We start from the raw sequence: 12,523 nt of genomic DNA, 5'->3' as shown, positions 1-12,523 counted from the left end.
AAACTATTTTACAGAACTATTTTATGCTATTTATGCTCGATAAGCATAGCGTGAAGAACACAGATAAACCATATATCATCTCAATCGTGTTTATTGTCTCCATACTTTAAAACATCACAACATTTTCATTTGCCTGTTATTGAATAAAACTGGGATCTCCGCGTGACACTACGTCTTCTTCATCAAGTTGTCATAATGAGACAGTCTTGTCACGAGCGCCCTCTAGCTTCACGTATAAATAAAACAGACGGAGTGTGAATTGCTGTAGCCATTGCCGTGTATGGATTAAATATTATCCATCCCTGCAGAAATGTAAATTAAATATTTAAAATGGAATTATTTCTTCAAATATGCACACTTTGAATAATAAAGCCCCAAATGAACATTGAGTTCTTGAGCTCTTTCATGACAACCATAAAAGAGGATTTTTCTCAATGACAGCGACTGTGGGTCATACCTAAAATTTAAATACAAATTCATAACTCTTGACAAAAATGAAGACATTACTGTCACTATAGGATTTTCTGACTAAAATAAAGGTCAAAAACTGAATCTTAAGTCTTAATGCTTTTTAATGCCGTATAGTTTTTTGAGGTAAGTACATTTAAACTAACAGTAACTTTGAATTAATGTAAATAAATAATTCTTTAGGATGCCAGCGTCCTTGTGCGGATTAACAGGGTTGGGTGCTTGCAAAACTGCGGTATTAAATGTGATTTGGTCAAAAATGTGGGTGCACCTAACTTTTGTTCTGGTGCACCTAAGAAAAAAAGTTAGGCGCATCAGTGCAACCAGTGAAAAAAATTTGCCTCGAGCCCTGGATGAACCCTGAACTTTCCATATCTTTGTGCAAGCGTGATAAAGGATATTCCATCTCAATGCGGACATCATCCAAACGGCTGCGAAGATCTTCACAGTCTTCCTCAGCCTGTTCTTCAAACACCTGAAGCTGAACCCGGAGCTCCTCGTTCTCTATCGACTTAACCTCCTGCAGGCAGACAGACAGATGGAAAGACAGACAGAGGGACCAAAAGATAATTTTATAAAAAATATAAAGAGTTAAATATAAAGTTATGTCAAATATATTCAGAGATGCACCGATTGCAATTTTCTTGGCCGATTCCGGGTTATTGTAAGCGTGAACTGCCACGGCCGGTCAATCGGATTTTACAAAATCGATAATGGAAAATTTCTCCAACAATGCATTGTGTACTATGGTGGTTTTAGCAACTAGTTATGTCGTTTTTTGGGAAACCAGCACACGGGTGGGTGAACTGGTGGAATAATAGCAATGTGTCATTTGCAGATGCGGGGCAGGAACCAATATAGGCACGGGCGGTTCGGGTTTCGGTCAATCTGTAAAACGGATCACGTTTCCGGGTATGGAATTAAATTAATGCTGATGTTGGATAACGGTCAGGTGCTGCTTCCACTGCGAGTGTGGCTATTACGTTATTGCTTGCGCAACTGGCAACAAAAGGACCGGCTCGGAATCGGATTGTCGAGTGACTGACGGGTCGGTTACCTGTCCGGCCGATCATGTGTAAAATTGACCAATTCCGTGCTTTAGCCAGTCGATTGGTGCATCTCTAAATATATTATACTTTTATATTTGTATGCAAATAAGTTTATGTTACAAAAGTTGAACAATTCTTATAGTGAGCAAGATCAATGGTGAGCAAATGCTTACAGTTCAACAGTAGCTCAGTGAGACTGATAAATACAGACTACTGCCACCTGCTGGTGTGTGGGACCTATTGCCCCATCATGCAGGTGCAGGTCACATAAACGCTCAATGACTGCTGGCTGTGTGTTCAAGCATTTTTAGCATGCGTGTTTGGGCTTTTAAGTGAAGTCTTACCCCCAGCTGGTCTCTGAGACCGAGTCTCATGAGTTCTGATCGCAGGTGAATCCTAAAGTCGAGTTCTTCTACTCTACTGATAAGAGCATTGATCAGCTGCATACAGCCGCCCTTCAGAGCGATGGAGTTTTTGTGCATGCCGGACAACAGAGGCTGAAATCTCTCGATGTCCTGCTCCTCAGCCTGCTCTGTGATACACTCCAAAACACGTTCATGGCTGAAACACACACCACACATACACAGTATTATATGCGATGCGACACACACGTCTGCTTGTGCTTAATGCAAAAACATTTCACACTCACGGGTTGTCTGGATGCTCCAGGATACAGATAGCAGACAGCAGTTTGACTACATCCACCATCATGTGAGGAACCTTTGGATTGATGGCTCGGACAAGAAGAGGAATTCCTTCTGCTGATGTTAACATGGCTTTAAGACCGTGCTGAGAGAGAGAAAGAGAGAGATTCATGAAACACTATTCTACATCACATGTGTATGTTAATAGATGCTCAGGTCCGGTAATTACCTTGTTGTTCATGAACGCTTTGAGACATCGAATGATCTCATGTTGACATTTAACACCAATCCCACCATTCCTAAAACACACAGAAGACATCTAATGATGATCAATACTCAAATAAAGGCAGTATTTTTATATATACAGTACTGTGCAAATGTCCTAGGCTAGTGGTTCTCAAATTTTTTCCGAGTGTGGCCCCCTTTGTGTACTGTGCATTCTTTTGCGGCCCCCCAAAGAAAATTTATGACAAAAAAACTGTTCTAAAATTTAACATTTGAATTAAGCAAAACATTAAAAATTATACAAAGTAGTGCTGTTGGTTAGTAGCCTTATTTTTTTAGGTTTAATTACACAGAATTCATGATAAATTAATGTATTTTATAAAATGACATAAAACTGGGGCCCCCTGGCAACATCTCGCGGACCCCGTTTGAGAACCACTGTCTTAGGCAATCATGCTACCATTAGATTTGTTGTTTTTGCAATTGTATAGTAATCATATATAATTATTTCTCAGTGTCGAGTTTTTAGGGTAAACTCCCCTTTCACTTGAGCAATAGCAGGCAACTGCAAGATCTCTTAATTAAATTCTAATTTAAATTAAATTACCTAAATTAAATTAAATCCTAATTTCTAGTTTTTAATTTTGTGCACATATTTTCTGTATTTTTGTTTGTATCTTCAAAAAAAAGAGTGAAAAAATAGGGATGAACATTAAAACTTTGCTAAAACAACAAAGCTGGCCTATGACTTTTGCACAGTACTGTATATATATACTGTACACATATTTATTACAACTTCATTCATGAAGTAGTAGGAGTCTATGATTAAAAAGATTAAAACGTCTCTTATTATATTCATTTATTATAGTTATAAATTAACTTTTAAGTTACCACTTTTCCCTTTACTTTCATATCACTTTTTCCTCACTTTTAAAATTATTAAAATGTTTGCAAAAAAGCCAGATTTTCTCAATGTCTTAAACCAAAACGTTTTATATTCCCTCTACAATTGAAAAACAAAGCCCGATTGGATTTTTTCATTGGGTATGTTCACAATATCACTATACAATAGTTATATTTGTTAACATTAGTTAATGCATCAGCTATTTTAATAGACGAAACCTCAGCTAAAGCCATTTTTTATGATTTACTGTTTTTTTTTTTTTACATAAAATCATCATAATGTAAAGAACTTTCTTTGAAAATCTTAAATATTTTCTTAGTAAGGTCATTTAAAGCTTGAAATCAATGTAAATTCAAACTTTAATGCTGCAAATCTCATAATTAAATAATGAAACTTCAGTCTGGATTTTACAGACAAGATCCAAATATAAATTGACTGCTTTGTAATAAGTTGCAGTTTATAAACCCCTGAAAGAAGATAGATTCACCCTTATAAGGGGACATGTCAGTTTAAATGATTTTGAAATGTGTGTGTTTGTGTCATACACAGGTTCTTCTCGATCTTCTTGAAGTCTCTTCAGGTACTGCAGGAGCAAAGCCAAACCTTCGTCTCCAAACGTCTGCACCCAACTGAAACACACACATTAGAGTCAGCTGAAAGCAAAAAGAAAATGTGCGTGTATGTGTGTGTGTGCTTGACAGGGTTATTGTACATGTGTTGTGTGTATGTAATTGACATGGTTACTGTGCGTATGCATGTGTATACCTGACAGGGTTGTTGTTTAAAGACACCCGCAGTGACTCTAGACAGCTCAGTAGAGGAGCATCTCTCAGATCCGTCCTCAGCTCTTGAATATAAATCAGTGCCGACTTTGAACTTTCCTTTTGACTTTTTCCCTACAACACACAAAGTGTGTAATGTCATATTTTATACACAATCCTCAGGTCTTGCACAACAGAAAAATAAGGGGGAAAAGGTTACGTCTATGGACAATCTTACGATAAAAAAACTGCAGAAATTTTGTAAAAAAAAAATCACTAATCATGTTTTTAAAACACTACTAAAAAATCACTTTCTTACTTTGTATTTTTGTCTTATTTTTAGTAAAAATATCTAAAAATTCTTAAATTAAGATGTATTTTCTTGATGAGCGAGGAAAAGAAGTCTAGTTTTTAGACCAAAAATATAAACTTTAAGTAAATTAGTGCTTAAAACAAGCAAAAAAATTCTTGAAATAAGTTTACTTTTTTCATACACACTTAAAGAAAAAAATTATTTTTATATAAATTTATATAAAATATTTTATATAAAAATAATTTTGAAAATGTCCTCATTTTGACTTTTTGCCAGCACAGGTCACAAATATTTGTGAGGGCCAAGTCATGGTTTTCTTTAAAGGAACAGTATGTAAGAAATTTTTATCAATTAATCATAAAATGGCCCTGATATGTCACTAGACATTAAGAAATAATTTTCATTTCAAATACTTATATCACTGACAACAGTGGTCTGGCCAGGATATTGTCATTTAAAAATTGGAGTTGCAGCCCTCAACTGATGTTTATGTCGTCATTTTGTGTATTGGCCACCAGTTTTGTGATTGCAATACCAGTTTTGGCCACAATCCTACATACTGTTCCTTTAAATCTAATATTGTGCACTTGCTTCTATGAGGGCCTGGTTTAGGGTTATGTCATGTGACAGAAAATATCATTAGTCTGATATAAAATCAAGAGAAATCTGTGTGCGCTCTCACAGCAGCAGACGTGTGAAGGTATTGAGACACCATCTCTCTCTTGATGGAGATGTCCTTCGCCCTCAGCGGTTGCTGCTTTTCATCATTCAGATTCATATCAACCTAAAGACAAACATAAAGAGTAAATTTAGCCTGTTTACAACAGAACACAGATCTCACGCACACTTATTTGCAACACTCACCAGCATCTGTTCGAAGAGCTGTAGCACATACTCATCAGAGTGCTCGTGTAGTGAGCTGCTATGACCTGGAACTTCATACTGGATAGCAGATGAGTGTCTGTTTCCAGGGACGCCTCCTTTCTCCTTCTTCGTCCTCATGCTGGTGAACCGCTCCAGCTGACATAAAGTCAAAAGACAACATTCAGATCATAGCACACACACACAACAGTGAGTATACTTCACATACTATGCAAAGAATACTGCAAAAATAGTATGTAATGCAGAGTGGAATACTCATAGATGTGCTACATTTATTAAACGGACACAAAACTTTTTGTGAAAATATGCTCATTTTCCAGCTCCCCTAGAGGATCAAAATTACATTTTTACCGTTTTGGAATCCATTCAGCTGATTTTCGGGTCTGGCGGTAACACTTTTAGCATAGCTTAGCATAATCCATTGCATCTGATTAGACCATTAGCATAGCACTCAAAAATAACCAAAGTGTTTCCATATTTTTCCTATTTAAAACTTAACTCTTCTAGAGTGATAAAGTGTACTAAGACCGACGAAAAATGAAAAGTTGTTATTTTCTAGGCAGATATGGCTAGGAACTATACTCTTATTCGGGCGTAATAATCAAGGACTTTGCTGCCGTAACATGACTTGCTATAGGCGCAATGATATTACGCAGCAGCTGAAAATAGTTTCCTTAGTATCTTTCAATAGCTGGGGACTATTTTCGGGCCGTGCCTAGAAAATCGCAACTTTTATTTTCCGTCAGTAGTAGTACACCATGTAATTATAGCAAAGTCAAGTTTTAAATAGGAAAAATATCGAAACTCTTTGGTTATTTATTAGGTGCAATGCTAATGGTCTAATCAGATTCAATGGATTATGCTAAGCTATGCTAAAAGTGGTAGGGGAGCTGAAAAATGAGCATATTTTAAAAAAAAATGAGCGTCCATTTAAAAAATGCAATCACAGGGTATCATGTGAAATATTTTCACACAATGCAATGTAGTCTTCCTTAAAAAAAATGTTTAAGTGAACATACTATGAAAGGACAAATAATTGGAAGGTGTGTAAAGTAGTAAAGTATTTTTACTCACTACTCAAGAATCTGTACTTTATCAGTTTAGTGTTTTTCTTTGGCAAACATTTACTTCACTACAGTACATTCCGATGCATAATGTTGTACTTTAAAGTTAGTACAGATACTTAATTCGAAAAATACTTAAGTACTTTACACCTCTGATAATTGGACAAAAATGGGAAAAATTAAATAATTGTCAGGTGTGAGAATGCAGCATGCTGTTTTTATTAAGTATTTTCTTCGTACACCTGTAAGTACAGATAGGTGTGTATGGGAAAAGACCAGATCAAGTCATTTTGTAGCTTTTAGCATGCAATTTTTTAAATTATCTATAATACATAGCGCATATAGTTTCATTGCTGTAAACATTTCAGAGACATTGTTTAGAAACGTGCATTAAAATATAAACCAGAACATTGATCTCATAATCCTCCCTGTGCGTTCTTATCTTATCGTGTCTGGCGTATAACAAGCACAAAGCTGTTTCAGGAAATTCCAAAACAATCCAATAAATCCAGACCATGTCAAGACAAACCAGAAGAAACATCCACTGAAATACTTACACTGAGCAGCCAGCAGGGGGCGACACATCCATATTCAATATCAATATTAGTTCACAAATTTAGACTATTTGGACAAATACCAAAAGATTATTTCAATTATTTAAAATGTTAATGTTTTGCCTGTGTTAACTCATATACAAAACTTTTACTTAAAATCTTTAAAATGCAACATTTATTTAGCATTTGGTTCGATGGATTTCACTGAATGACTCCAAATAATTAAATTCATATGGTTAAATAAGCAGTAATAAAATAATGTGTTTCTCTCAGACATATAGTACAAGAGTAGAAAGCAGTGCCACTGACAACTGTCTAGTTCATCTTTAAATAAAATAAAAGTAGCTTATGAACATTCAAATAGTATAACTAATAATCCTTGATCAAATTTATTACCTAATATTTGCCTTGGTTGGTTTATTGTCATGTTCTTAGCTGACAGGCAGAATTCTTGTTTAGACTCATAAACTAAAGATGAATAATTCAGCACTCATTAAACATTCATTTCTGTTAATGTTTGTCACTGACATTCATTTAAACCTGTTTACTACAACTAACTTTACTAGTGACTTGATCCAGAGCTACTGTAAAACACCAGTAACACACACACAAACACACAAACAAACACAATGCTCTATGCATGAGTCTATCTCAGGTGAAGAAACAGACTTCACACTTTTCCTCTTGCTGTGTCAAAGAGTCAAATGGCAACGCCAAGAGGAAAAAACATTGAAAGCTGACCTTAGATCAGTTGTTGCTATTGCTGTCTACATGGGGCAGGACAAGGCAGAGAAAAACTGATCTGGGGTCAGTCATTAAGTAGTGCAGTGTTTATGAAAGTTTTATGGGGTGTGACAGCAGGTGAGGGAGGCGAAGCATGTGTTACAGACACATTGTGAGAGGTTAAAGGTGATCAGGGACAGTGCTGGTTATGTCACACACGGGGTGATGTCAGTACTGTTACACGGGGGTGACGAGATAGGAGTTAAAAAAACAAAGGACACACGTGTGTGGACCTACCTCATCAGGAATCAGCCGTTTGAGAGTCTGTACAGAAAAAGCAGGAAAAGACCAATGAAAACAAAATACAGAGAGAGAGTGAGTGAGAGAGAAAGAAAAGAGAAAAAAGGCAAAGAGAGAAAGAAAAAAAAGGCAAATAGAGGAAAAAAGCAAGAAACAAAAAATAATAAGAAAGCAAAAATAATAAGAAAGGAAGAAAGAAAGCAAAAATAACAAGAAAAAGAAATAAAGAAAGAAAGAAGGAAAGAAATAAAACATTGTGTCTATTTCTACATTTCTATATTATAATAAATCATTTGTTTTTGTTATTTATTCATAAATAGTGCTGCCTCACGATTAGTCGCGACTAATCATTTGCAGAATAAAAGTTTTTGTTTACATAATATATGTGCGTGTACTGTGTATAATAATTATGCATAAATGCACACAGACACACGCATGTATGTAAATAAGAAACATTTGCATGTGTATATATACATGTTTACATTTATATATAATTTAAATTATATATAAATAAAAATATTTATTATATAAATTTATATTTTTCTTAAAATTATACATGTATGTGTTTGTTTTTATATATACATAATTATTATACACAGTAAACACACATATATTATGTAAACAAAAACTTTTATTCTGCAAACGATTAGTCGTGACTAATCGTGAGGCAGCACTATTCATACATATATTATTGGTTATTTATTTCCATGTTATTTATTCAGACATGCTATTATTGATATTAGGGTATTGTTATAGAATTAAACATTAATAAAAAATCATCAAGTTATTTTATTAATCTTTTAAAGTTTTTCAAAATAAATATCTGTTATCAACTCATTCATTCAAGTTGCAAAAGCTCAATCCTGCCACATGAGGGCAGTGCAGCTCAGCAAATACACATCACAACATCACTTCCTCCTGAGCCAATCAACATCCACCTGCATATAAACACACCTGTTTCCATAGAAACAAAACTAAATGCCGACGCATAACACATTCTCAGTATGAGAAGGTGTTGCGTGAGAAAGTGTGAGTCTGCAACACTGGAATGTGACAACATCCCACATTGAGATCTCAAGACCTGTGTTACAGGTCACCATACTGTATATATGACATCATAAAGGACATACACTGGCTCCTCCCACTGCAACCAGGAGCAAATAAAGGTCAGGTTGAAGGTCTTTAAACTGCACCACAAAGACAATGAAGCATCATTATCCCAAAACCCTCACTCATTCTGAGCATGCCATTTATTCATAAAGTCTCTCTCTCCTCATGCTCTCAAATTCTGTGTGTGTGTGTGCGCACTACTGTTGCTCATTGTGTTTGCAGTACAAAGGTTGTGTGTTTGATTCTCAAGAAATACACAGACTGATATACTCTATCAGGAGATGCACTGTAATCACATTGTAATCACACAGGAAACACACAGTGAGTGTGTGCGCGTGTGTGTGTGTGTGTGTGTGTGTGTGTGTGTGTGTGTGTGTGTGTGTGTGTGCGTGCGTGCGTGCCATGTTTATTTATGTTTTGAAGCTCCTAAATAAGTTTTTTTTTGTATTCAGCTGTAAGTAATGTCACAAAATATATATATTTGATCTATAAAGGCTTGTCTACTAAATTGCTTTCCCCCTTTTTTTTATCGAATCGTTAGGAATCGGATATAAAAAGCGGAATTGAAATTGGAATCGATAAATTTGAATCAATAACTTACAACTCACCCAGTCTACTCCGTCTGATTCGTGTCCTGCTTCGGATTCCGTCAATCCGTATGTTGGAATCTGGCTCAAAGGACCAGATGTTGGGTCTATTCAATGCTTACTTAATAAAGACACAATCAGACCACGGAGAGAGTGATGACTACAGGTACATGCATGATAGAGACAGTTAATCATGTGCATGTTTACAATGTGTGGAAACAGGGTACAGGATGCAAGATGAATATCACCAGGGTATCTGCAGGTTTCACAGAGTCAAATTTAAGACTTTAAGGGGCAATAAGTAGGATTTACCCCCATCTAGTGGTGAAATTGTATTTTGCATTCAAACCAATAGTGCTCTCTAGTGCCTCGCTTTTCCAAATGCGTGTTGCAACTACGGTAGCCGTTATGTAATCATTGGTCTCCTTGTGCATTTCAGGTAGTTCACGTGTTCTGACGAAAATGCGTTGTGGAAATGTGTTGGTAGGCTAGTGCTTTTTGTCCCTCTCTGCTATTATAGTTTATCAGTATGGCGAAACGACATTAAAGCCTTCTTGGACACCTGTTCAATGTAAATAAAGAGGAGAAATTCTAAGCTTACAAAGAAAAGTCAGATCACTGGCAGAGGTCATTTGACACCAACGAGGACATATTTATGAGTAAAGGCATTGATTTTGATTAATAAAACACTTAAAACCCTACTTACTGTCCCTTTAAGACCGTTTTAAGATCATTATGAATGAAATTTAAGACCTATATCACAACAATGAAATCCAATTTTATAGTCCAGTATGCAAACGTCCATGTTTTTAATACCTTTTATCTTTCATGACAAAAACAAAGATTTTTTTTCGGGGTGGGACGAGACACTCCACAAAACGAAACAAGACATGAGACTGGGTTCACGAAAATAAGACAATAATAGCCTTATGCTGCGTTTACACCAACCGCGGTAGAGGCGTGAAGCGCGAGTGATTTTAATGTTAAGTCAATGTGAAGATCCGTTGACGTGCGTCAGGAGGTCCCGCGGCGCGGAAGAGGCATCTCCCGCAGGATCTCAAAAAGTCTTACATTCATAAAGTTACATTTAAGGCATTTAAAAGGCTTAAAAACACCCAGATTTTTATCTTAGGTCTAAAATTAAATTTATCCAAGTCTTAAATTTCTTAAAATGGTCATTTAAAATGCTGTATAAATAATCAGTGGCCTCTAAAACGCACTTCGCACGTCACTGGATCGCACTTCAATCCAATTTTAATCATTATTTTTTAAGATGTAGGCTTTCATAAACTATGCAAATCGTGCAATAAGCTATATTTCGGGTGTTGTGATCTGACTGTATACTGTGGGTTTGGCGAGAAACAAACTTTAAAATTAGTTTTTTATAAGCAAAAATCTTTTCTGGGTTAATTTAACCAACTAGCCCATGGCTTACCTGAGCATTTGCCAGGTTCTGAAACATAGAAGACCCAGAAGCGAAAATCAACACTGCTTTATTAAAAATCAACTTAAATAAGTCGGTCCGTCAAGTCCCGGGCCATGCAAACTAAAGCCATATAATCACTTTATATAAAAAATCCATAAACGCCACACAGAATCAGATCTCATTCAAACATAAACCGGAACATTTGTGCTGGACGCAATCTGCCACGAGAGCCAATAGCACTTCACATTCTCAGCTGACGTAATGATGCAATCTGTCATGAAACACACGATAGCCAATGTTATTTCATAATCAAAGATGACGTATCATCGCTTTTCTTATATTTATAAGATTTATAATATAACAATATTTGCATGCAAAAAGCTTACTAGGTTTGTGTGACACAGAAAATTGCCATCTACAAAATCAAGTGTGTGTGTGTGTGTGTGTGTGGTGTGTGTGTGTGTGTGTGTGTGTGTGTGTGTGTGTGTGTGTGTGTGTGTGTGTGTGTGTGTGTGTGTGTGTGTGTGTGTGTGTGTGTGTGTGTGTGTGTGTGTGTGTGTGTGTTTTGAAATGATGTCATCATAATCTGGCCCACACCAGACACGCCCGTTAAAGTGTGACAAGCCACTTCCTGCACAAGTGCCTACAGGAAGTGTCACGAAGACACACACATGCACATATACAGCCTTAAAAGTACACACACAGAGCATTGTTTCGGTCTATACAGGGAACAAAAAAACTAAACGATAACATCATTTCATAGGTCAGGGAGACTAATTTGTGTTATACACACCCAAAGTCTAATGCACACTACATTCATCAGCCTATATGTGACCCGTGTGACTTTTTCAGTCCACAACAGTTGTCCATCCATTAACATCAGTGAAGTTCCTTCAAAATGTTCAAATCTAAAACAAGATTATTTATAATATACAACATGATTTATATCCCTAGTACAGTAAGTGTGTGGCAGGCACTCTGTACTTTGTGTCAACAGGAAGTCATTTAAGCTAAATTACTCAGCTTCCTCCGAGTGCACATTCTCTCTCTACATCTGTACACTGTAACATGTTTCTGCGATAACGCCTCGCTGGCCACAGAAAGACATTTACACGCATGAATAAGCACCTGCTACACATACACACACTTTCAAAGACAATGAGGTGACCCTGACCCTGAGACGCTTTAGTTGACAGGACTTCATTAAAGATACAGAAGCACAAACAGATTTCTTTAAAATCCAACAAACAAGCCTTCTTCCCATGATGCCTATCTGTAACCAGGCAACCCTGGAGGCTGTTAATGAGGTTACCTAGACAACAGACTGTGCATCCCTTAGCAACGCTACATCCCTAGACTTTACTCAAACTGCAGAGATATAAGAAGTTTGTCTTTATTGTCATCTTAGAAAATGTGTCACTTCATCAGACTCAAACTAAATGCGAATATATGAAGAAATGTGAGCGCTGGCTGCCAGTGCAATGTGGTAAGATCATCTTAGTATTAGTTGTAT

General features: G+C 36.3%; 1 protein-coding gene across 2 annotated transcripts in view; it reads right to left on the bottom strand.

Annotated features, from left to right (window-relative positions):
* The window catches only part of LOC129421823 (protein diaphanous homolog 1), a 116,093-nt gene that overhangs the window by 80,753 nt on the left and 22,817 nt on the right, over nucleotides 1-12,523 (bottom strand). The window contains exons 2-10 of one of the 2 annotated variants that reach the window (XM_073854447.1): nucleotides 7,885-7,911; nucleotides 5,229-5,384; nucleotides 5,047-5,148; nucleotides 4,056-4,186; nucleotides 3,836-3,919; nucleotides 2,391-2,460; nucleotides 2,167-2,306; nucleotides 1,862-2,078; nucleotides 870-988 (exon numbers count right to left, since the gene is read on the bottom strand). In XM_073854447.1, coding sequence (XP_073710548.1) covers nucleotides 870-988; nucleotides 1,862-2,078; nucleotides 2,167-2,306; nucleotides 2,391-2,460; nucleotides 3,836-3,919; nucleotides 4,056-4,186; nucleotides 5,047-5,148; nucleotides 5,229-5,384; nucleotides 7,885-7,911 — 1,046 coding nt within the window. The remainder of the gene's footprint in view (nucleotides 1-869; nucleotides 989-1,861; nucleotides 2,079-2,166; nucleotides 2,307-2,390; nucleotides 2,461-3,835; nucleotides 3,920-4,055; nucleotides 4,187-5,046; nucleotides 5,149-5,228; nucleotides 5,385-7,884; nucleotides 7,912-12,523) is intronic. The other variant, XM_073854448.1, reaches the window with a different exon arrangement.

Source organism: Misgurnus anguillicaudatus, chromosome 16 (assembly GCF_027580225.2).
Source record: "Misgurnus anguillicaudatus chromosome 16, ASM2758022v2, whole genome shotgun sequence".
NCBI classification, from domain to species: domain Eukaryota; kingdom Metazoa; phylum Chordata; class Actinopteri; order Cypriniformes; family Cobitidae; genus Misgurnus; species Misgurnus anguillicaudatus.
The sequence above is the reverse complement of the archived record's forward strand: the minus strand, read 5'-3'. Positions and strand labels throughout refer to the sequence as shown.